The sequence below is a fragment of the Aquila chrysaetos genome, chromosome Z (genome assembly GCF_900496995.4).
Source record: "Aquila chrysaetos chrysaetos chromosome Z, bAquChr1.4, whole genome shotgun sequence".
NCBI classification, from domain to species: Eukaryota; Metazoa; Chordata; class Aves; order Accipitriformes; family Accipitridae; genus Aquila; species Aquila chrysaetos.
The window spans coordinates 20,308,193-20,333,967 of NC_044030.1; the positions used below are offsets into that span (position 1 = coordinate 20,308,193).

The 25,775-nt window shown below is 39.7% G+C and overlaps 2 protein-coding genes across 6 annotated transcripts in view; both read left to right on the plus strand.

The window, feature by feature from the left end:
* Nucleotides 1-14,102, plus strand: part of SNX2 (sorting nexin 2) — a 36,264-nt gene extending 22,162 nt beyond the window's left edge. For 2 of the 4 annotated variants that reach the window (XM_030004141.1, XM_030004143.1), the window contains 10 exons: nucleotides 2,421-2,499; nucleotides 4,255-4,330; nucleotides 5,621-5,734; nucleotides 5,962-6,055; nucleotides 7,857-8,062; nucleotides 9,102-9,245; nucleotides 9,746-9,757; nucleotides 12,537-12,617; nucleotides 12,725-12,796; nucleotides 13,616-14,102. In XM_030004141.1, the coding sequence (XP_029860001.1) occupies nucleotides 2,421-2,499; nucleotides 4,255-4,330; nucleotides 5,621-5,734; nucleotides 5,962-6,055; nucleotides 7,857-8,062; nucleotides 9,102-9,245; nucleotides 9,746-9,757; nucleotides 12,537-12,617; nucleotides 12,725-12,796; nucleotides 13,616-13,666 (929 nt within the window). In that variant the 3' untranslated portion in view covers nucleotides 13,667-14,102. The remainder of the gene's footprint in view (nucleotides 1-2,420; nucleotides 2,500-4,254; nucleotides 4,331-5,620; nucleotides 5,735-5,961; nucleotides 6,056-7,856; nucleotides 8,063-9,101; nucleotides 9,246-9,745; nucleotides 9,758-12,536; nucleotides 12,618-12,724; nucleotides 12,797-13,615) is intronic. The other 2 variants (XM_030004142.1, XM_030004145.2) reach the window with 1 other exon arrangement.
* A 6,836-nt stretch (nucleotides 14,103-20,938) lies between these two features.
* Nucleotides 20,939-25,775, plus strand: part of SNX24 (sorting nexin 24) — a 96,935-nt gene continuing 92,098 nt past the window's right edge. Inside the window, exon 1 of one of the 2 annotated variants that reach the window (XM_030004212.2) lies at nucleotides 20,939-21,109. In XM_030004212.2, coding sequence (XP_029860072.1) covers nucleotides 21,050-21,109 — 60 coding nt within the window. In that variant the 5' untranslated portion in view covers nucleotides 20,939-21,049. The remainder of the gene's footprint in view (nucleotides 21,110-25,775) is intronic. The other variant, XM_030004210.1, reaches the window with a different exon arrangement.

The window sequence follows — 25,775 nt, forward strand, 5'->3', positions numbered from 1 at the left end:
ATTTTTCATGTAACAAGAATAAGTTTAATTACAAATGCTAATAGGGCTTATAAAGATGGAATGAGGCTTCTAGTCATGTCCTTTGGATGATACAACATTTAAGGCATTTATGACAGTGTGCAGTTACATGGAAATACAGTACTTGCATCACAGTCAAAGTCATCTGTAAGACCAAGCTTGGACTGGATTTGAAGTACCACTTGAACAAAACCAGCATAAATATTGATAGACCTGGAAGTGTGTAAAATGGTGGGACTTACTGCAGTGTAAGCAAGCACTGGCTGTCACTTCAGAACCTCATATAGAGACTTTGTAAAGCTATGGATAAGTTGGGAAAACTCACAGACTCTGTAGGACATTTTCCAAAGAGCATGAAACTCCTGCTTTAAACCTGGAACTTCAGTGCATCTGTGGTATCTAGTTCTGCCCCAAAATATGTAGTCCGTACCTTTCTAGTTCTGGAGAAAATAAGGAATTCTAGGCTGATTTAAAATGTGGCACCCTAAAGCAGAGAGCTGGCAAAACAGCTGAAAGTGAGATGACATATTGTGTTTACATCACAGGTGTATATTTTTAAAGTCTTAATACAAAATATCATACATTCAGTGTTATGGAGTGTGTATTGTACAAAAGCCCTTAATCTGTTCATTCTTTTACACTGTTGATAACACCTGGAGTTTTAAGCTCCAAGTTTATTTTGGTGACTGGTGGGAGCAGCTCGCACTTCAGACCTTAGCCACGAATTCAAGTCTTTAATTACTGGCTATGGAGCAACAGGATAAAACTGAGTCAGTGGTGAGCTAGAGTTGGACGTTCATCCAAACTGATGAACTCACTACTTACATATATGTGTTGGAAAATCACATTTTCTGTTTTTAAGAAAATAATCTATTAAGTCATGGATCCTTTCCTGCAAAGGATTAGAATGTTTGGGCTACCAAAACTGCCTTTACACTTGCATTTAAATAGGCTTATATTAGCAGCAAAAGAAACCTGACATGATATCTAGAAATAACTGCCAATATCACAAGCTAGGAATCCCTCATATTGGTCATTTGATTACATATTCAGGTTTTTTCCTATGAACTTCTGTTGCTATCAAATGTGAAGGATCTTTTGAATTAAACTGCAGCATTTCGTGCTTTCTGCAGTGAAATATTAATGAATAGTAATACTCTAATGCAAAATGATGAGGCATGTGAATTACCTCACCTTTGTTTCAATACTTTAATCCTTGTAGTTAAAGACACACTCAATTTTACAGATAAATTTGTGGATTTACAGCTACATTACACTGTGTAGTATACCTTTGGGAAAAAAAAAGTCCGATCGGATTTATTTTTATCATGTTACAGAGAAGGGGAAAAACTAAGGCTTCACTGAGAGGTTAAGGGTCCCTCCTTGTTCCTGTAGGGATGCTGTTTGTCCCCTCCGTGGGTTACTCTGTGAAACTTCTAAAGCCAGAAGGGAGATCGGGTGAGGAACAACTTTGGGAACTGTTGACCTAGCAGATCACAGAGTACATATTCAGAATCTCAGACTTAAGAATTTTTACTGGAGAAGCACAGAACTAACAGAGCAGGAATACACTACAGGTAGAAATAAGATGTTTGGACTGTATCATAACATACCTCTCCAGTGTTTTAGGAAACAATAATTATGAATGTTCAGTGTTTCATGGTGGCTTTTAATAGGACTCAGGTTCCTAATCTCTCTGAGTTTGGGTCTTTAGCATGAAAAATATTGACCTCAGTCTGACAGTTTTAGAGTTCTTCCATTGCTGAGGTTGAATGTATTTCCCATACCACGATCCATTAGTAACTCTGGCTCCACTGTCATAGGTTTTTGGCCACTCTTGACTTGGGCAGAGGAAGTGATGTAAAGCTGCATACATGTTATACTGCTAATTTTATTCTCCATTTGGTTTGTAGTTGTTCATATGCTTCAGAATTTTCAGAGCTGGTTAGTTTGCCTTGGTTGACTGAAAAACTCTTAAAGAACTTAAAAAAGTAATAGAATGAAATTATTGGTAATAAGCTTACCAATTAACAGGCTCATAACCTGAGCTTTATTTTCCTATTCTGCTTTATTTGGGTAACTGTTGTCTTCTTCTGAACATAAGTGACCAGTAAGACTCTGATCTTCATTTAGATTGTCTTAAAAAACGCAAATTAAACTAGTTTTGTGTAACTTATAGTCACAATTAATATATTACAGGAAATTGCATATTTCACAGAGCTGCTTCCACAAAACCATGCAGCATGCAGTGTTGATATTTCTTCTGTTCCTGTCTAGTGTTTTTCATTGTAATTTGACTTAAATACATAAACTTAGGTGAGCTATATCTTCTAATCACATCAATTATGTTCATGATTTATTTATGATAAAATAAAATCAATATGATGCTATTTTCTTCAAAGGCATGACCAAGGTTAAAGTAGGCAAGGAAGATTCTTCTTCTACTGAATTCGTAGAGAAAAGAAGAGCAGCTCTAGAAAGGTAATGTATATATCTAACCAAAACTTGTTTAGCCTCAGAATGACTTGTAATACACTACATGGGCTCTGTATTTGGGCTCTGGGCCATCTGTGCTTAGAAGGACACTGGGGGTTGTATGCTGCTGCCAAATTTCTCTGTAGAAATGGAGTAATTCCCATTAGTAATGGGAAATGTAGCCTTATTCATTGAGAGGATTATAGCTAATTCTTTCCAAACTGGTTGGTGCTTAAAATTAAGATTGCAGAGATTCAGTAAGTAAAACTTTATCAGCTTACTTAGGCATCTTGGGTTTAAGGAATTAGGGCACTTCAGTATATCTGTGTTGTGGTTTAACCCCAGCCAGCAACTAAGCACCGTGCACCTGCTCACTCACTCCACCCACCACCCAGTGGGATGGGGGAGAGAAAACAGTAAAACTGGTGGGTTCAGATAAGAACAGTTTAGTTGAACAGAAAGGAAGAAAATAATAATAACAGTAATAAAATGACAATAATAATAATAAAATAATTGGAATATACAAAACAAGTGATGCACAACAGAATTGCTCACCACTCACTCACCAATGCCCAGTTAGTTCCCGAGCAGTGATCCCCCAGGCCAACTCCCCCCAGTTTATATACTGGATGTGACATCACATGGTATGGAATATCCCTTTGGCCAATTTGGGTCAGCTGTCCTGGCTGTGTCCCCTCCCAGCTTCTTGTGCCCCTCCAGCCTTCTTGCTGTCTGGACATGAGAAGCTGAAAAATCCTTGACTTAGTCTAAACACTACTTAGCAACAACTGAAAACATCAGTGTGTTAGCAACATTCTTCTCATACTAAATCCAAAACATAGCACTGTACCAGCTACTAGAAAGAAAATTAACTCTATCACAGCTGAAACCAGGACAATCTGTTACATAGAAAATCAACTGTTGGGCAGAGAGATGGGAGAAAGAGACCTTCAGTCACTTGGAAGTAAAATGGCCTTCTGATACTTACAGTACATTGATGTGACTAGCTGAATTTTGGCATGAGAGAGACTGACATATTGAACATATTCAGCTCATTTCTCCAAGATTTCCTTTAATTCTAAAACAAGTCAGCCAGAATTATCTGTAACAAAAAGCCTGTCCACTGCACTGTACAAGAATGTTTTAACAAGCTCATCTGTTTTTTTCTGGCATAAATTGGCTTTTATTAGGGGAGGAGGACTTCACTCAGCTGTTGAAAATATGAAGTACAGTATTTTACCACTGTGCAACATACAATTATGGCAGGCCCCACTTTAAGGAGTTTCTGGTATAAACAAACTATATTAGAAACCACTGCCCACACCTCTGGTGTGTTATGTTGTGGTATGGAGTGCATGGGGCTGCATCACTTTCAGTCAAAAGTTCCAGGTTTTGTGGCAGCCTTACTGGAGTAAGGCTTCAGTGAATGTTTCAACGGATTAGTGGTCCTAGCTTGTAACTCTGTGTAGGACTTAGCCTAAGTGTTTGTTGGAGGAAGGTGACAGATTGCATACATATGGTTTGAAGAGTCAGCAGAGAGGCAAAGGATTGAAGGGGCATGGAGACTGAAGTATAATCTTCAGTCTTTAGGGTCTTCAGACCCTTTAGAGGTGACTTTTTAAGAGTATTCAAGCCCCATTAGATAACGAGGGAAATTGTGTGCTGCATTGTACCCGTTTTTTAGATGAAGGACACTTTTCAATGCTGTCAGGCATATTAAATCTGTTTTGTTATCTAATATTTTAATTTTTAAAATCACAGGTATCTACAACGAACAGTAAAACACCCAACCTTGTTACAGGATCCAGATTTAAGACAGTTCTTGGAAAGTTCCGAGGTATTTAAGTTTGTTTAAGTTGTCCTATTTGTTTCTAGATATGGTAACCTACAAAGCAATATATTCTCTTTGTACTGAGACCCAATCCCCTAAACTCATATGAAATGAAATTGGATTGTACCCTTCATGGGATAGAATGGCAGAGGCTACTTAGGTAATGGTGTGCCTCTGCCTCGGATAAAACTTGGAGTGGTAATGACCAAAAGCTATTTGCTGTTCAGCGATTTATCAAGTGAGTTGGTCTGTCCAGTTCTGAGTGAAGCTTGTCATACATGGTGAAAACCCATAATTGATGTTACTGATTGTTAAATAAGATCAAGAATTAAACTGGCTTGGAAGCAGCTCTCTTGCCTCTAGGAGTCCAACCTGAGGTGTATTGGTAGGATAATGTGAAAGCGCTAGCAATGCTGCAGGCCAGGCTAGATGTTTTGTGAATAGAGGACTTCAGTCTCCTGTGCTATCAGTTTGGCACCTTTCGCAATATTAAATATATTGTTAAAGATACATAATATCTCTTTATAAATGTACATAGCGGATTCAGTGTAATACTGAACTGACCTTTGGCCAACATCAGTATCTTAGTTATACTAATAAGTCACAGAGACCTCGATACTGACAAAAACATCGTTGATAGATAACTTACAGTGGATTTGTCAATGCTCCTGACAGAGAAGACGTCTCATGGAGGGTAAATGGTCTGACATAGGGGCCACCTTGTATGGCGTATTCAGACTAGCCTGAATAACAATATCAATTAAATTTAAAGTTTGTTAACTTACCCCTGAGGATTTCTAAGTACCTAAGCAAATACAGAGGTCTCTTGATATGCATGAGGTAGGTTTTGAAATCTGGCCTATATTGAAAAGCAAAAAGATACTAACCTTTTATAATCAGCACTCAGTGCAAATCTTGCATTACAATTAAATGTGTTACAGAATTTCTTTCGTCTAATTTGTTGTAAATCTAAGCTTTTCTGTTCCTGTAGTGGCAGTTTGTTCTCTGTAGTGTATAGGTGGCTAGTTAGGACCTTTGGCTAGTGCATAATAACTTTGGACAAGTGGGTTGTTTGTTCCATTTAAATGTAAAAATGTAGAAGAAAAGTAAATAGTCTATATTTTTAAGTTTTCCTCTTGAGAATGTAAAAGTAGTAAATCTGAGAAATTAGATTCCACTATATTGAAACACATAGGAGTAAAGAAAACCCTATATCCTTTTCTTTCCCCCTTGTGCCCAGTTAAACCTCCATCCTTTTAACCAGTCTGTTTGCCCTTATTTGTCATTCAATTCCAGCTGCCGAGAGCGGTTAACACCCAGGCTCTGAGTGGAGCAGGAATATTGAGGATGGTGAACAAGGCTGCCGACGCTGTCAACAAAATGACAATCAAGATGAATGAATCGGATGCAGTAAGAGCTGATTTTTTGGCTTGAATAATGAGACAAATTAATGAGCCACAACAATTGCATTTTAAAGCTGTAGAAGTAGAAAATGGGTTATTAATTTGCTTATTGGCTGGAATTCTTAGCTGTATCAGTTGACCACCCTGGCAGTATGTGGATAATTTGCTTCTTTAAAACCAGAAATGTTCTTGGTAATCTAATTTGTAATGCTTGACTCTTTCATCTTTTGTCAGTGGTTTGAAGAAAAACAGCAGCAATTTGAGAATCTGGATCAGCAACTTAGGAAACTTCATGCCAGTGTCGAAGCATTAGTCTGCCACAGAAAAGGTAACTTTACTTTTATGTGGCTGCATGAACTGAAGTGCTTAGAACTTTAGGAAATGGTGATGAAACAAGAGCTTAGTATGTCAGAGCTCTTAACTAATTGGTTATGCAGTATATTTTAATGCTAAAATATTCTAATTGTACCTTTTAGTTTACACTGCCCTAGCATTTTTCTATACCTGTTTTTAATCTTAATTTTAACCAGAATATCTGCCATTCCTAAAGTCACTGTATTGATTTAGCATATTTATCTTTTTTTGCAGAGATTCAGTACCATATCTAGCAAGTAATTCTACTAGAGTAGACATCCATAAATGTATCTGTAGGTCTCATGGCAAGAGTAGTTTCCTTCTGAACAAAAAGTGGCTGTGTAAATCCATTTAAATATCCTTTGGTTCAGTGTTGTTCTGTTAACTGAGTTTAAGCTCTCAAACAGGAATTTACTATTCTTAACTTGGTCCACATAATGATGCATCATCAAGTTACTGTTAAGGTAAACTTTTCTGGAAAGATAACTAGTCTCAGAATGTCGGCTTTTGGTTTACTTATTTTAGAGAGAAGCAAAGCCTGTAAGTTTATATTTTAATCACCTGTGCTGCTGTTTTGTCAAAGATTGCTTTCCATCAGATGATTTTAAAAAAAACTAAAACACCAAAACTTTGACTTGTAGTTCAAGGGAGACCATAAATGTGCCTTCTGACACTACTGTGTTATGTTAAACTATGGGGTCACCTTCCAGCTCTGCACTTTCAAAAGTATATGAAAATGTCACAAGTTGCTTTCTCATAACTCTGTCAGGAATTATTCTCCATAGTAAAAATCTTTGGCCAGATGTCGTCAAGGCTAAGGAGTATTTTAAGAAGAAATGGAAAATGGAAGTGTTTGTTTACTGTTGATTTAACACCTGCTTATAGATCTGAAGAATTGGTTTTGCTTTGGGTTGTTTTTGAAGAGTTGTGCTTAAATTGTAAGGGTTTTAAATATTTGAAGACATTTTGCTTCTACAAACATTTCAGGTGTTCTAATGATTCCACAGAAGCAGCATGGTTGCAAACAAACCTGCACTTTTAATTCTGAAGCAATTTGGATTAAACATTTGCTCAAAGTTCCTTTATAGGACTTAACTTTGTACAGGATGACTTACATGGGATTTGATGAGACAATTGCCCTAGTATTTGTTAATAAATAAGCTCAAAACTTGACATTCATAGATGCCAAACATGCTGGTGTGTAGGTTTTTTTTTTTTTTCTTTTAAGGCATGTCAGAATGTGGCAATACATTACAGTATGCACAGTTAAAGGTACTTTAGTCAATAAAAAAGTCCAACAGAAATAAATTCCATTCATGGGGGTTGTGGTTTTGTGAAATAGTTAGGTTTTTTCACACTCTGAACTGCATGGAACAACTGTGCTGTAGACCTGTTAAAATTTTTTCGGATTTGCTATGTAGGTGACTTGGCTTTTGTTTTGTGGGCTTGCTTTTTCTCTGAACTAGGCAGTTGGATAATAGCAAAGTAACAGTTTTTTCCATATCTTTTGGTAGACAGAGTAGGCATGACATTAACAGGTTCAGCAAAACATTTACTTGTGCAGATTTTTTTTGTGCAGGAGTTGTTCTCCTACATGTGGTTTCATTGTGATCTCCTTGTGTATTTTATCATGAGCTTCAGGAAATGCAGCTAGTATTTTCCAGTTGGTGAAGTTAGGGTTGAAATAGGGCAGAGGTCTCTGCTCCACTGATCTATGCTACAGAGTAATGTAACAAATTAACTATATTGTACTGAACATTACTTCTGTATTTCAGAGCTTTCAGCCAACATAGCTGCCTTTGCTAAAAGTGCTGCCATGTTAGGTAATTCTGAGGACCACACTGCTCTGTCTAGAGCTTTGTCTCAGCTTGCAGAGGTTGAGGAGAAGATAGATCAATTGCATCAAGAACAAGCTTTTGCTGATTTCTATGTGTTCGCAGAACTTCTTGGTGATTACATTCGTCTCATTGCTGCAGTAAAAGTGAGTACTACTAGGAAAAATACTGATTTTTGTGTTTAAAGTCATATTCCTCAACTAGTACATTTAGGGTAAATGAATGTGTGCATTTGCACACATCATAACACAGTCAGGACTAAGTTTTTGCCTGAAGTTCTAGCTGAGTAAAATGAATGCATCCATGATCAGTTATTCCAATGATAAAAATGGTTGTGATCAAAATTGGGAGTGGATTAATAACATACAGACAAAATGTAAGTGGTGAACACCTTCTACGTTGAGCAGTACTAATTGTACACAGTATTTGGGGATGCCATACACTGCTGTGACTAAGCATAATGTACTTGTTTCTTTCAGGTTACTTATTTTTACAGTATGCCCATAACTTTTCAAGAACGTAATTTGGCTGTATTCGGTAGATAGCCAATAGTTTCTGTAAATAAGAAACAAATACAATTTGTGGATCTACATGTCATTAAAGAAAATACTCAATTTTGGTGTAAGTTATGCTGCACAACATAATTAGGTTTTGACATGGGAAGGTGTGTCTATGACTTCTGTCCAGAAATAGCTTTGAACTTGCCAGGTTGCTGGGAGTATATATTTTTCTTCCTAGTTTCCCCCTTTTTTTTTTTTTTTTTTTTTTCCCATATGTGTACTTTAATTCTGCTGCATTAGTCCATTGCTAACAAAAATGTATTGCTGAATATGCATGTAATCTATATGCATGAAAAGTTCGCTAGAATCTGCATTTAGAGAAGTATTTGCATAATAGAGCACTTTGTAGTTGTTGTTTTGGTAGTGTTTTGATGGAATGAGGAACATAAAATGGTCTGGAGCACTAAGGTGACTGCTCTGAAAAGGCTTCTTGAATACCCTGTTATTTGTGGAAGGTATTGAGCTGTGCAAGCATGCCGTCAAATGAAATGCAAGACGACATGTGGTAGGCGTAGTGACGTTTCTTTGAGTATACTTGTTCCAGCTTTATCCAGAATTACCTTTTCCTACTAGGAATTTAGCTGTAACAATTCCAGTTGTTTAATAAATTTGTCTATCCTTGCAGGGTGTGTTTGATCATCGAATGAAATGCTGGCAGAAGTGGCAAGATGCTCAGGTCACTTTACAAAAAAAACGTGAAGCTGAAGCAAAGCTCCAACTTGCCAACAAACCTGATAAATTGCAGCAAGCTAAAGATGAGATAAAGGAGGTAATGTCTGTTATCAAACATTATTTTGGAGGTCAGACTTTCTGCATTAACTCATTCATTCTGCATTAATGCACTACTTTATAGCATTTTTATTTACAAATCACTTACTCATTTGCTGTTTTCCATATTTACTGAAATTGTTAAAAGGAATTTATTTAAAATATTAAATGTATGCAATTGTTACTCATAAGATCTGTAACGCAGTTAATACTGTCTCTACAGAGTCTGGGAGATGGGAGGAGGGGAACATGGACAAGTTAAATAATGCTTTTAACTGTTAACAGAATGCTTGGGTAGGCAGAGAAACATCTCTTGGCTTCTAAAGCTAAAATCCAGCTAAGATAACTAATGGAGAACTGTTCCCATGTTTTGCTTAATTATGCAGCATATCTACCCATATATATATATATGTATGTATATATGGTGTAATTTCAGTAAAAATAAATCTAACATGTTGAAGTGTCATAATTTATACATTTTTTCTATCATGCTTCACTAAGGAAATTGAAGAGGTAGGACAACTTAATTATTTAACATTAATGCATTCTAATTACACACCAGTATTCTCCCATTAAATAATGGGAGAACATCATTACAGATTTTAAGCTCTCTTACACAGTTACTTTGTTTGGCTTCTTCATTGGTCACTAACCACATGCTGCTTTGTTCATTCTGCCCTTCAATATATTTTGCATACAGTGTTGAAGTTACTCATTAACTTGGCTTTCTTTTTCTTAAAAAAGGCCTTTGTTTACTGGGAAAACTTAGTGTCACTCTTGTGTGACCACGTTCTTGCTGGTTGCCCCTCTTGATGTCACCCATCCATCCACAATACAAGTGAGCTGGAATGCCTTGCTGAAAATACTTCCCGAGTATTGGAAGTAGTAGGAAATACTTGGCGATCCTTTCCTAGTCCCAGTATTAAAGAATTAATTATGTTGTTCCTGAAGATTTATTTTTCCTACTTTATTGGATGATTACAGAAGGTTGTTAGTAAACCCACAGTTTGAATGTGCTGATTGAAGTTATTGCTGCCATTGAAATATGTTCAGAGTTGCTGAATTCTGTAATAGTAGTCCCTTCTGGCAGAGAAACTGCAGAGTGGAAGCCTACACAGCTTGAGCTTCATCCATGACTTTGTTGCTTTTTGCCGATAAAAGGCCAAAGAACAGTCCTAGAAACAGCATATTGAATAAGGAGAAATTTCTTTTTGTCAGGAACTGTAAGATGGCAGACTATTATCTAGTGATAATTCATCTAGGACCTGGCATTTGGACATGATGAAACTGTGGGATGTTGGATCCATTAGGCCTACAGAAGCTTTCACTGAAGTCGTAGGCGCCTCTAGTTGCTGTGGTAGGAAGACACAGGCAGTCTTAATCTACCTTTTCCTTGGCTGAGTTTTGTATTGTTTCAGTTATTAGATAACTCTTCAGGCTGTTCTTTCGTGAAGGACATCCTATTATGACTTACTGCATAGCTTCATAATTGTCGTGGTTTAACCCCAGCCAGCAACTAAGCACCACGCAGCCGCTCACTCACTCCCCCCCCCACCCAGTGGGATGGGGGAGAAAATCGGGAAAAAGAAGCAAAACCCACAGGTTGAGATAAGAACGGTTTAATAGAACAGAAAAGAAGAAACGAATAAAGATAATGATAACACTAATAAAATGACAACAGCAATAATGAAAGGATTGGAATGTACAAATGATGCGCAGTGCAATTGCTCACCACCCACCGACCGGCACCCAGCTAGTCCCCCGAGCGGCGATTCCCCCGCCCCCACTTCCCAGTTCCTATACTAGATGGGACGTCACATGGTGTGGAATACCCTGTTGGCCAGTTTGGGTCAGGTGCCCTGGCTGTGTCCTGTGCCAACTTCTTGTGCCCCTCCAGCTTTGTCGCTGGCTGGGCATGAGAAGCTGAAAAATCCTTGACTTTAGTCTAAACACTACTAGCAACAACTGAAAACATCAGAGTTATCAACATTCTTCACATACTGAACTCAAAACATAGCACCGTACCAGCTGCTAGGAAGACAGTTAACTCTATCCCAGCTGAAACTAGGACAATAATGTATATCTGAAAAGGCAGTAAGGGGACTCTTAATAAATATAAACTAAAAATATAAATACATAGAAATCTGTTGGAACATAGATGATGTTCATCTCATACCACAATAGTAACTTGGCACTGCACCACAAAATGCTGTTGTGAATAAGTAGCACCCCTGGACTGCTAACAGGAATATGGTATATTGAAGTATGTTGCTTCCCTGCTGCCTTTTTCTGAGGAAGATAAGTGTTACTGGATATATTGGCTCCCATGACTCGGTTAGTATATTGAGGTGAACAAATACAACTGCATTTTAAATATGGTAGCCTGCATGCGTATGAAGTGTGAGGCTCATAGCTTAAATTCAACAATATTAATAGGTGTATAAAAGCAGTTATAAGGTAGTGTAGATGATGATGATCTCTTATTGTGTAGCTGGATGTCTTTTCCCATAAACTAAGGAGAAACATAACCTAGTGTCATATGTTGTTACATGAATGCCACACTCCCAATATGGCAAAACCCCACAAGCAGCATCACTTCCTCTGAATTTTCCTTTTGTGCTCTTCTTAACTGCAATAACTTTTGTACTCCTGCTTTCTATGAAAACAGTTCCCACAGAACAAGAAAGCATGTGCTTTGGCTTGCTTAAGCAACGTGCATTTGTTCTGACTGGAAAGCCAATAAACACATTCTCAATAGCTTGTCACCTGCAACAGAAACATGATAATCATATACTTGACTATAGGCAGAGATGAAGATCTAATCATCTCTTCTGGGATTAGGAAAGTACAGGGAACTGACTTTTGAGACTCTTCCACACTTGATGGGACAGGTAGTCACAGAAAACTTACAGGTTTAGATTCCTTTTATAGTGGTGTTTGTAAATGGAATAGCAGGTAAAGCATTAGAGATCCTTTTTCCTTTCTAATGAATCTTTAAAGAAATGTTACTAAGTGTTTCTGAACAGCAATACTAAGATATTTTCACATTTCATCTACAGATAGCATTACCTTAGAGATACTATTGTTCTAACTGATTTGATTACATCCTATTACACAAATTGTTACTTTGAAATTGTTATTTTAAGACTCCCTTAAGTATGCCAAAAAAACCAAATATGTCCTTTTCAGCTCTTGAGTGACTATCACTGATATACTAAAAAAAGTTCAGATACTGATAGACTGAATGGACAACACAAAGTCTTATTATCTCTGCATGTCTTTCCTTTGCCAGTGGGAGACAAAAGTTCAGCAAGGGGAAAAAGATTTTGAACAGATCTCCAAAACCATTCGCAAGGAAGTGGGAAGATTTGAGGCACGTATAATTTTGTCCAAGTAAATGACAGTTTTACTTTAGATAATATTGACATTCCAAGTAAAATTGGTTAAGAGGTTAATATGCCATAATTTATTTATTAACAGAAGGAACGAGTGAAAGACTTTAAAACTGTTATTATCGAGTACTTAGAGTCGTTAGTGCAAACACAACAGCAGGTAAGATAAATTTTAAGTTTTGTACAAGTTAATATTTAATACCTTCCATATTAGGTTAGTTAAAAAAAGACAGGCTTTAAGTATAGCAGTTTCTAAAACACAAAGAACTACTTCTAGTCTGTACTGTATTGGAGAATAACAGTGATTGCAGTTTCCCAGCTATTGCCATGCTCCCTTGCACAGCTCTAATTCAGGGAAGCAAGGGAGAAGCTCCCGTAGGGATACATACGGGCAAGTGGAGGGTCTTGTCGTCTTCTGAAACTGAAGTAATAATTTCACTTGTAGATTGGAGTAAATTGTAATGAATATGTACTTAGACTGACTGAAGAGACTTGAATACTTAAATGTTTAATGCTCTTTTTTAAAAGTATAAAATATCACTGAATATTGTGAAGCAGTAAAACAGTTTCCAATGACTCAGAAGTAGACCTTGTTCTCAAAAGAGTGTCTGGAGGTTTTCCTTTGTTCTTTCAGGGAATATAACCCTCTAGCTTTGTTTAATTTAAAAAAAAAAAAAAAAAAAAGTGGTACCCTTAGAGGTACGAATAGCAAACTGAGCTTGCAAACAAATTCTGTGTAACTGTATTCTATAGCATTGTGTTCAACGTGTGGTAACGCCTCTGTTGCTATGAGCAGATTTGTCTATTTATTACTCGTATTTTTTCTTGCATTATGTAATAATGTAAATGGGTAATATGAAGCACCTGTGTTGTTACTTTGTCCAGTGGAGACAAGTTTACCACAGGAGGAAGAAGGTATATGTGTTTTCTTTTCCAACATTTAGTACTTAATAATGAGTGGTTTTCCCTTCTCTTCAAGCTAATAAAATACTGGGAGGCATTCCTACCTGAAGCCAAAGCCATCGCCTAAAAGAAGAATATTCCAAATGGCAAGACACTCTGGATGTTTGTCCTGGATAAAACTAAAATCCACAGTGAAATCACTTTAAATCATCCAAATAAACTACTATATATTTTATGAATTAACATGTGGCTTTTTTATATACTACAGCATTTTATTAACAAGCTGCACGTCCTGACCCTCTTTGAAGTGGACTGTGGCATGATGTTCTGCAATACATTGCTGAATTGAACACTATTGTGTCTTAATACTTGCACTAAAATGTGCACTGCAAGGCCAGAAAGCTGATATTTTTTTCTTTACAATACAATGTTCTGTAGTATGTTTACCTGATCTTTATGAAACAAATTTAATTGCATTGATTAATGTTCACTTAAACATTCCTGTACAAAATCATGTTTTTGTGATTACAATAATAAAGGGATGTACCTTGTGAAACATTGAACACTCTGGGTTTGTGTCTGTAGATATTTACTGTTGTTCTTAGAAGTAGCATTTAAAACAAATTGAGATTATATCAAAGGCAGAAACAACATTTAGTAAAAAATGCTGGAGATGGTACTAAAGATCCACAAAAAAGTATTTGTGGTAAATTATTCTGGTTTTTAATTCTGAATCTCTTCATTACAGGTATTCTTTTCACCTGCAGTTATCACTGCTTTGGTAAACTGTAATGTGTTAATACTCATAGGGTCAAAAGACTGATGCTTGGACAACAGACAGGCATAAACCAAAATCTCTTCCGAGTGTTTTACAGAGCTTCTGAAGGGCTAAGATCACCAGCATGGTCAAATACTGATGTCCTACTGGACTCATAAATTTCTTCAGTCGTCTCAAGATACAAAAAGAAAAAAAATCTTGCAATAATTCTGGTAATTGGGGAGTAAGAAAAGTAGGTAATTCAGCTGAGTGTTGTAAGCTAGTTATAAGAGCTAGCATTCTGCTTGGATTTTCTTGAGTAGAAAATACATTCGCAGGGACCAGTTATATCTTTTTAAGAAATCAGAGCAGCTAAACATCTTTCTGAAATATACCATCTTAACATAGGATGTGCCTCCCTGACAGTTTAATGACATACTGAGCTTGTAAATGGTGTGTATTAATATTGGTGGAAGGTATTAATATTAACAAATTTTAGATAAATGTCAATCATATAAAATGCAAGAGAACCTGTTGCTTTCAGCTAATCTAAGACTGTAGGATAAGCCCATGAATTTGGATTGTTTGTGGTCAAGCATAAAGAAACACCCAATACTAATTCTGAACAGAATGGAAACCTAAATTCAGCTAGAAGATCATACACTGATTTATGCAATGAAACTAGTGTAAACTTTCCAGCTTAGAGTCTCCTATTGTTTCTCTACAGAGTTCTGTTGACTCAGTATTTCTAGGAATTTTCGAGGAAACTAGTACAGAAACTTGTTATTTTTAAAAAACATTTATCAACCCTTTATCAAGCATCTTTTTAAATGGTGAAATGCTAAAACCTTAAGCTTGTAATACCTTGTGCATTAGTGTTTAAGTCATTTAGCTTGTAACTGCTTTTTGCAAAGCTCAAGTATGCAACAGGTTTATGATGAAGAAATGGATCTAGGTGTAACACTCTAAGTGTTACGATACACTTGACTGTGGCTTGCTGGGTGCAAATGAAAATTGACCAACAGCTCAACATTAAACTTCAGATTTGTTCCAGTGAGAGTGAAAGTGGGTACTTCCAGAATTAAAGACTCAATTTGGACATGCAGAGCTCAAAATGGGTAAAGATAAACTTTCATGATCTTTTTTCTTTAAGTATTTTATCTAACTTTCTTAGCTGTTGATCTTTTTTTTTTTCCTTCTAGCAGGATTGTAATTCAGTTGAATTATGGATCAGATTTCTTCTCTCTGTGATGAGAGAATGGGAAATAGCTTTTACATTAGTCTCCTAGCAGGGATTCGTGTGACTTTCTTTGTGTATACTAGACAACTGAAAATGAGAATGAGTTTTGTAGGTTTTTTTGTTTCTTAAAACGAGAAGCCTGTTGGAGAACAAAAGGATAATACCATTTCTAGAGTTCAGTGTCACAGAGGGTTGCTAATACAAAAAAATTGTAGGTTTTTTTGCATCACAGGTGATTTTTTGAAAAGAAGACCCAGATCAGCTGTCACGTTAGGCTAGCATACGACTCTTGCTGTTTCAAGCAGGTGTTAATTTATTTTGTGTATATTCCCCTACATTATGAAGACTGAAGGTTTGCTTATTGTCTTTCCTAGTACAATTAACATCCGTATTAGCAGATGTTTCTCAAACAAGTGAATGGAGGTGTTGCTGAACTGTTTTCTCTGTGGAGCTCACTACAGGATCTTGTACCAAGTTTAAGTGTTTCTCTGAAACAACAAGCCAGCATACCACTGAATAATCATAGCGTGAGCAAAATGAATGTTTGCAAAATGGTGAACTACTTTTGGAATACTGTATAAAAGACAAGGTGCTACTGAAGTCTATTTTAGTTTTTAGGTTAAAATAAACTCTGTAGATGTTTACAACAATTTTAAATCATCCCCATTCTTGTATCCATCATGTCCATGGTGCTTTTTGAATTAAAAATATATGACGTGATGTGGCTCAAATTGAAGACATTGTTCCCTCTTTCTTAAACTCACATTCAGTCTGCAATAAGTCTCTGATTCTTTAGTCACTGTCCCTTTTAAAATGGAATATTCTGCTTCCCTATCAATTATTCCTCCTTTTACCTCTCCTAAGATATTTCCCTCTGAATGCCTCAGATGGGAGTTTTTGTTCTGGCATCTCTGGAATTCATGCCCCAGATACATCAGTTTCTTTCAAATTCTGGTGGAGATGAGCTGCTGGCTAGTATATCCTATGCATTTAAGTGAACAGCCAACATCCACTAAAATGATGTGTACAGTGAAATGATTGTCTTAAAGAAAAACAAAAATTAAAAAAAACCCAACTTTTTTTATCTCTGTCGTTCCACTTTATAGTAGAACAGGCTGTGTAATAATTTGAATCTTTGGCTAAGTATGAGTCCCTTACAACCTGTGAGGGGAAAAAAGTTCAATATTAAAACATGTAAGGAGCTGAAGTTTCAGGTTGTTCACAGTGTTACTTGTTGTCTGCTAAGGGGATTCTTCCCTTTTTTTTAAATTCTTGTCTTCCATAGTTGAATGGGGGGTGAGCTTGCTAGTAAGTAAAATAACTTTTAACTTCACTGCTCGAACACCACTTTTTTTTTTTTTTCCAAATCAGCAAGGAAATGACTAACATAGGGAAGGGATATAAAATAATCCAAATCTGTTTTCTGTCATAATGACAGATTTTCTTTAAGAAAATCTTGTAAGAGTATGCAAGGCAGCTTAGGCAGAATACTTCTAGGAGGATATTTGTATGAAAACTAAAGTAAAAGAAATATGCAATGAAAATGGAAGGGCCAGAAAAGACTTGAGGTAAACCATGTATCTATGGCTTAGAGAGATCAAGATAAGAAGAGCACAAGGAAGGAAGATAGCACAGATCATGAGAAAAGAAATGCTTTATCTTAGCCTCACATCTGATGTGGAACTTCCAGGGAAGGTCTCAGCATGGTAGAGGTGCACAGCACCATATGAAAACCTGCAGTTATCATACATCGTACTAATACATTAATTTCCCCCCCTTGCCCCACCCACCCATGTGCACACACACTCGAGCTGTGCAGGAAACTACCTACTTATCAGCTCCAAATGTTGTGGCTGTTAGAAGTATTGAGGTTTTTATTTGATTCTGCGCACTCATGTAGAAAATTGACTAACCTTTCTGGAGTTAAGATTCAGCCTTGTCTTCTTTCCAAGTGGTCTTATACTCGCTGGCTGATGAAAGTGCTTTGTGATGTTTTAGAAACAACTACACTGCTTTAAAAAAAATGCAACTAAATTTTTAGAGGAATGAGGAAGACATGAACGCCTTAAAAAGCAAATGCTGTTTTACTCAAAAGTTTTATCAAGTATGTTGAATTTTGCTACTATTTACTTAGGAGACCACCATCTGTAGGAGTGCAGTAAGGTGAGGTGCAAGTTTACATAAAACCAGTCTTTCTGGCAGGAACTGAAAAATCAGCAAACTGAGGTTGTGATCTTATAAGGACTACCTTTTTTTTTTAATCCGACCTCTTGTTTTGATGTGTACTTTACTTATCACTTTGATTAAAATTTTTATATGCATTTCTTTGCCTACTTCTGGAAGCTAGCTGTTCAGAAAGTCCTTGAATCATGACAATTAGGGGAAACTGATCTTTCAGAGTTGCCTATGTTAATTCCTTTTTCTCTCTCACGAATCATTCCAGCACGATGAATGCTGAATCCCACCCTATAGGAGGAATTGCACAGTGACAACTTTGGAAAAAAGGAAAAACGGCAGTGGCCAACAAAGAGGGAGTTTGGGGTTTTTTTGTTTTCAAAAATATGTTTCATTTTTCATCAGGTAGTCTGAAAGATTGGTTGTGAAAATGCCACATTCTTATTCAATTATTTAAGTGTGGCATACTTCACTGATTGGACCTGATTCTAAACAGTGATGATTCATAGCTTCTCTAATGGAAGGTTAACCTGGAGTCTAATGACAGGTAACAGTTAAAACTGGAGTATATTTATTCATTGATTTTTACATTCTGGATCAAGTTAGCTTAATGATATAAACCAAGATACTGATAGCTGTAACAAAAACCAGCATTGAAGGCAAATACCGACAGTTCCTAGAGGACCTTTTGGGGCCTGCTTAACAGGTGAATTTGACAGCAGCCTATGTAATTGTTACCAGTAGAGCTCAACCCCTTTACAGTTTTGCTTTAAGATTACTGGCATGATTTTAATACATGTAACGCCAGTTCAAATCAAGCGACATTTAAAATCTATTCTTGCTTTGTTGTTTGTGGGAATCATTGGATTATTTGTGCAATTAGCTTTCAAAAAGAGGAATCCTGAATGGTTTTCAACACATGTTGATAGAATTTTATGAATTAATGTTTCTTAAATTTTTGCTCCTCAAAGTATGAGACAGAAAGACAATGTTGGCCAGCCAGCCATGTGGAGAAATCCTATTTTTTCTTCAGATGTAACTTTAAAGATTAGCCAACTAATCATGATATATATTGTGCAAATTAAGTATTTAACATTCCAAAACATATTGACGTATTTGAATTCAGCTCACCATGTAATCCTCCTGGTTCCTCTTGGCTGATGCACAGTCAAAAGTTCCATTATGTACTATTGAATTTGAAACCAGATTAATGTCTCAAACTTTTCTTTGTTAATAGGTTATATGATTTTAGGGAGAAAAGTAACTTTTTGTAATAATTGGTTATGAGATTGCAAGCAACCACAAATAGTGCCCCTATGCAATTTTCTGCTGGCTTCTCGTCAGCATAAATGCATTATGGCATAAATGGTGTCATTAGAATTGTCCATACATTTTGTATTAGGGGAAGAACAGAAACTAAGGTTAAAGACTGGAATCTTAACCAGAAACTAACAATAATGATGGCACAATAATTATTCTGTAGCATGCCCACATTTACCAGACTGATTAAATGATTATTATATGGCCTGTCTTTCCTTGGGATATTTGTAATGTATTTATCAAGAGTATGCTTTGGGGGAAAATGGGCCTCCTTATTCACTCCCTTCAGTCATCACCGTGTTCCAAGGACATAGTCCCTACAGTGAGAGCACATGGGCACTGGAAATCTGTTTGCTGTTGTCACCGCTACCACGGACCAGCGCTGGGACTGTCCTGCTGGTCATCAGCAGTTGAGGACACTGGCAGAGGAGCAGGGTTGTGCAGAAACAAATGTCAGAGGACTATCATGCTTTGATTTCAGGTAATTTTTTATTATGCATGTTTGTTACTTTGCTTTCATTTAGCAAAGTGAACTACTGTTAGTTTGCTTTAGTCTTCTTGGTTTTAGTCAAAAGCCTTCTATTTTGTATTGAATTCTTCAGGTCACAGGTCTTTGCTTAGAGCAAAATATAATTAAATTTAGCTGGCAGTAAAACAAAGAAATGTAGGGGAAAAAAAGCTTGTAATGTTTTTCTCCTGATGTTACTAGTCTGGAAGGAAGCAGGTTAGTTTTCAGAAGACGTTTCAAAAAGCTGATCTTAGAAGCACTGAGATAACGTAACCGCAGAGGTCAGATAAAAGTAATCATTTGTTTTCTGTCCATTTTTGAGGTATATTTTTATACTTGACTCTGCTTATGCAAAATCAAACCCTGCATACACATGAATTTATGATGGTAGCTACTCTTTAAAAGGTCTGTGAGAGATGGTTCAGTTGCACATCTTAACCATTTAGCCTCTGAGACTCTCCAGCATTCAGAAAACCTTACAAGGTGAGGTTTAAATTACTGCTATCTAATTAATAGAGTTGTGGTTTGTTGTGATCTTGTAGGGCTTCCAAACGGTTTGAAGCTTGGGGTCAGCAAATTCCTGTGAGGTTGGAGTACTACCGTGTGCAACAGCATTGCCTACGAAACGCATGTAGTATTCCACCTTCTGTTGCTGCCTCCATTGCTTTTTAAGTCATCAACACAGCTGCTTATTTGGGGGAGTAAGAAGTTTTTATTTCATTTCCCCAATGACTAGAAATCACCTGCACTTCGCTGAAAGGGTTTGGTTCGCTCTGCTAAGTAACGAACTGAGAGGCAGCTTCTCGGGAATAACCACAGTACGGGCAACTTTCCTCAGCGCTGAACTTTTTTTTTTCTTTTTCCTCCTCGATTTCACGTTTCGGTTCCCAACGGGCACTGTGAACGGTGCTCTCTTTGCACGGGAGTTTGTTGGCCAAGCAGGCACTGGAAGTGGTTCGAGCGGCGGTGTGCACTTTGGACTGGGTAAATCCATCCCTGCGGAAGTTTCTTTTTTTCCTCCGGGTTCTCCTGCGCTCCAAAGCAACGCTGCTGCCCCGGCACAGTAGAGCGGGTGCTCCCACCCTCCTGTTTTTGAAGATGCCTGCGCCCTTCCTGCCGCACACCCCACCCACCAGGCCCTCCGTAACGGGGGCGCAGCCACTCTCTGGCCGGCGGGCAGCCCCCCGACCCGCCCCGGCGGAAGGCGGCGGCCCCGGCCCTTCGCGCCGGCGGCACCGTTTCCTCGCACCCCCTCCCGGCGGGTTTCCCACCCCCGGCGCGCCCCGTCGCTTCCCTTCCCGGCCGGTGGGAGGCGGGACCCGCCGGCCCCGCGCCCGGGCTGGGGGGGAGGGGCCGCAGCGGCCGAAGCCCAGCGGCCGGGCCGCGCCCCGCCGCCGCCGCCGTCACGTGCGCGGCGTTACGTGCTGCGTGCCGAGGGCCGCGGCGGCGGCGCCGCTGGCGAGGAGCCCGCGGCCCTGAGGGAGAGCCGGCGCCCCCGGCCCGGCCCGCCATGGAGGTGTACATCCCCTCCTTCCGCTACGAGGAGAGCGAGCTGGAGCGGGGCTACACGGTGAGGGGCGGCGGGGCGGGAGACCCCCGCGCCTCGGGGGGGCGATGTGGCGGCGGCGGCGGCCGCGAGCGGGTCCGCGGCGGGGGCCGGGCCGCCGTGCAGGTGCCGGCCTGAGGGGCCCGCGGGGCGGGGCCGCCCTGCCCTGCCCCCTTCTGCGCAGGAGGGGTGGTCTGCTTCGGCCCGCCGGGCGTCTGCTGTCCCACGCGAGCTTCGTGTCGTGGAGCGGTGGCGGTTGCGACAGCAGCTAATGCAGCGTGGCCAGCGGGTGGGGAGAGGTGGTGCTTCCTTGCCGCTCGGCCCTGCTGAGAGAGGCACATTTGAGCCTCTCAAATGTGGGAGGTCTGGGCTCCCCAGCGTAGAGGTTGGAGCAAGTCCAGTGCAGGGCCAAGTATGATGCAAGGAGTGGAGCATCTCTTCCATGAGGAAGGGCTGAGAGAGCTGAGACTGTTTAGCCTGGAGAAGAGAAGGCTCAGGGGGATCTCATCACTATGTACAATAATCTGAATGCATTGAGTGAGGAAGAGGGAGCCAGGCTCTTCTTGGTAGTGCCCACTGACAGGACAAGCAGCAATGGGCACGCATCAAAATACAGGGAGTACCATTTAAACATAAGACGGAACTCTTTTGTCACCGTGAAGGTAGTCAAGCACTGGCACAGATTGCCCAGAGGACGGCGAAGCCTCCATCTTTGGAGGTTCTCACAAACCTGACTGGACATGGTCCTGGGCAGCCTGCGCTAGCTGACCCTGCTTGAGCAGACGAGTTAGTCTACACAATTTTCAGAGGTCTTTTTTGACGTCAGTGGCTTTCTCATCCAGTGGAGCTGTTGAGCTGTAACACTTTTCCACATGTTGCTGGCTGGAGACAGGGGATGCTCTGGGCTAAAGCCCAAGGCGTTTGACTGAAGGCGGATATTCAAAGCTAGCTTCTCTTATTAAATCTGAACGTTCAATAGTTCTGAGCTGTTAAGAAATACCAGGAAAAAATCTAATCCTGTAGAACTGCCAGAAGATTCATTCATGTAGGCATAGTTGCATGAGGCAAGTGCATCTGCCTGATGCTAATGCTGTATATTCTTTGGTCCTCAGTACTGGCAAGTATTTAGAAGCTTTGTAAACCACTTTAGATGTGCTAATGTGGGAGTGTAACTGCACTAATGTTTCTGCCCCTCAGTTGAACTTAAATGCAAGTGGCCCCCTACAACATGTCTTTGTGATTTTGGGGAATGAAACTGGCTTTAAAACATTCCGATTTAGTGTGGTTACAATAGCACATACTGATCCCAGCATGTCCCAGTTGGGCAGGCTAGTTAGGTGGCAGAGTGATTTCTAAGGTGTGCATATCACACTAATAGGATTTTTCATGGCAATATATATTTTTAGTATTTGCTTTTAGTGTGTTTTTTATTTCTTTAATAGTAATTCTGTCAGTGAATCCTGCTATCTGGAGGATTTGTTTTTTTAAATTTTATAAATGTTAAGCTATATAAGCTTCAAAGAAACCAGAAATGAAACTGCGTCTTTCTAGAAGTCTTTCAAGAAAATGATCTTGAAAGTGAAAATTTTCGATTATTACAACCCTGTCGGTTATTACAGCACTGTTCCTCTCTGGTCACTGGTGATGAGTCAAACTCATATATGTGAAACTTGCTGTACCTCAGTAGAGTATGGTAGTTGTTCCTGTGTGATTACTTTGCCTCTTCAATCAGATGAGGGGGGTTCTATACCACATTCCATACAAAAATTATTATGCTCTATGCTGTCAGGTGGATCAGTTCAGGGATTTCCCTGACCACGAAACTGCTAGAAGCCATAGCTAACGTTCCTCTGGGTTAGGCATGCTTGTGGGAGAGGGTATGGAAGTCTGTTCTGATAACATGGTGCATTTCCTTTATGTTTTAAAGAGCTTATGGGCTATGCATGAGCAAGGCTTATTCTAATGTAATTGTCAATTTGTTACATTGCCAAATAATTTGCATAAGTATTGTTCCAAGCATAAAAATTCCTGGTCAGTGCAAATGAGTACACTATAAGCCCTCCCTCCAGCAAAACTGAGGTTAATGAGAGCTTACCATTGCTCTGTACTAGCTAGGAAGATACTGTGTAGGCAGAGATATTTACCTAAGAAGAAACAGTAACACAGGAATTATTTTGCATTGAACAAAAAGGTGATTTTACATGGACGGTTGGAGTTTGTGAATATTTCCGTGTCCAGACCACATCAGCTGTCATTCTTTTGAACCCCATTATGTGAGGGTTAACAGTCAGAAGCTGTGGTTTTGGTAGATACCACTATAAAATACGGGGGTTGCAGGGTCTTGAAGACTTTGTGATTAAGTAGATGTTTCACCAGTTCTGTGCTACCTGAATCTGATGAATTAGAAAAGTTGAGATAAGCAGAGGAAGTGACACTGTGAAGTATTGAATCTCTTCGAAATGTAACCTTCAAATCAAAGGGGATGGGTACAATCCTGGAATAGTGCAGTGTGTCTCAGTGAGGTATGGTTTTCTTCTATGAAATTATATAGATAATTCAATTTCATGTATTTTGCATCATGAGGCTTATATATAGTATTAACATTTAAAACAGTATGCTGATAAAGGTCAGAGAAAGTGTACCTGCCTGGTGAACATGACTGGCAAACTTGTAACAATGGCTGAGGAGAAGGCTGAGGTACTTGAAAATTTCTTTGCCTCAGTCTTCACTGGCAACCTCTCTTCCCACACCTCTTGAGTGGATGGACTTCAAGATGGGGACTAGGGGAGCAAAGTCCCTCCCACTGTAAGAGAAGATCAGGTTTGAGATCACCTGAGGAACCTGAACATACATAAGTCTATGGAACCCAACAAGATGCATCCCAGAGTCCTGAGGGAATTGGCTGATGCAGTTGCCAGGCCACTCTCCATGATATTTGAAAAGTTGTGGCAGTCAGGTGAAGTCCCCAGTGACTGGAAAAAGGGAAACATCGCACCCATTTTTAAAAAGGGTAGAAAGGAAGACCCTGGGAACTACTGACCTGTCAGCCTCCCCTCTGTGCCTGGGAATATCATGGAACAGATCCTCCTGGAAGCTGTGCTAAGGCACACAGAGGACAGGGAGGTAATTCAAGACAGCCAGCATGGCTTCACCAAAGGCAAGTCTTGTCTGACCAACCTAGTGGCCTTCAGTGATGGAGTGACTACATCAGGGGACAATGAAAGAGCCACGGAAGTCATCTGTCTGGACTTCTCTAAGGCATTTGACACGGTTCCCCACAACATCCTTCTCTCTAAATTGGAGAGATATCGATTTGATGGATGGACTGTTTAGTGGATGAGGAATTGGTTGGATGGTCGCATCCAGAGGGTAGTGGTAAACAGCTCAACGTCCAGATGGAGATCAGTGACGAGTAGTGTCCCTCAGAGGTCCATATTGGGACAAGTACTGTTTAGTATCTTTGTCAATGACACAGACAGTGGGATCAAGTGCACCCTCAATAAGTATGCAGATGACACCAAGCTGACTGGTGCAGATGATTCACTAGAGGGATGGCATGCCATCCAGGGGGACCTTGACAGGCTTGAGAGGTGGGCCCATGTGAACTTCATGAAGTTCAACAAGGCCAAGCACAAGGTCCTGCACCTTGTCAGGGCAACGCCCTGTATCAATACAGGCTGGGGGATGAAGGGATTGAGAGCAGCCCTGCGGAGAATGACTTGGGGATACCGGCAGATGAAAAGCTGGACATGAGCCAGCAATGTGTGCTCACAACCCAGAAAGCCAACGGTATCCTGGGCTGCATCAAAAGAAGGGTGGCCAGCAGGTCGAGGGATTCTCCCCTCTACTCTGCTCTCGTGAGACCCCACTTGGGAGTAATGAATCCTGCTCTGGGGACCTCAGTACAAGAAAGACATGGACCTGCTGGAGTGGGTCCAGAGGAGGGCCACAAAAATTATGAGAGGGCTGGAGCACCTCTCCTATGAAGACAGGCTGAGAGAGTTGGAGTTTTTCAGCCTGGACAAGAGAAGGCTCCAGGGAGACATCATTGCGGCCTTTCGATATGTAAGGAGGCCTATAAGAAAGATGGAGAGAGACTTTTTAATAGAGCCTGTAGTGACAGGAGAAGTGGCAATGGTTGTAAACAAAAAGATGGGAGATTTAGATTGGAGCTAAGGAAGAATTTTTTTATGATGAGGGTGGTGAGACCCTGGAACAGGCTGCCCAGGGAACTGGTAGATGTCCCATCCCTGGAAGCATTCAAGGTCAGGTTGGACAGGGCTCTGAGCAGCCTGATCTAGTTGAAGATGTCCCTGCTCATTGCAGGGAGGGTTGGACTAGATGAACTTTAAAGGTCTCTTTCCAACCCAAACCATTGTGTAACTGGTCACAGTGATCAGGATCACAGTGTCCTGGTTTCAGCTGGGATAGAGTTAATTTTCTTTCTAGTAGCTTGTATAGTATTTTGTTCTGGATTTAGTATGAGAATAATGTTTTTAGTTGTTGCTATGTAGTGTTCAGATGAAGTCAAGGATTTTTCAGCTTCTTATGCCCAGCCAGCAGGAAGGCTGAAGGGGCACAAGAAGTTGGGAGGGGACACAGCCAGGGCAGCTGACCCAAACTGGCCAAAGGGATGTTCCATACCATGTGACATCCTGTCTAGTATATAAACTGGGGGGAGTTTGCCTGG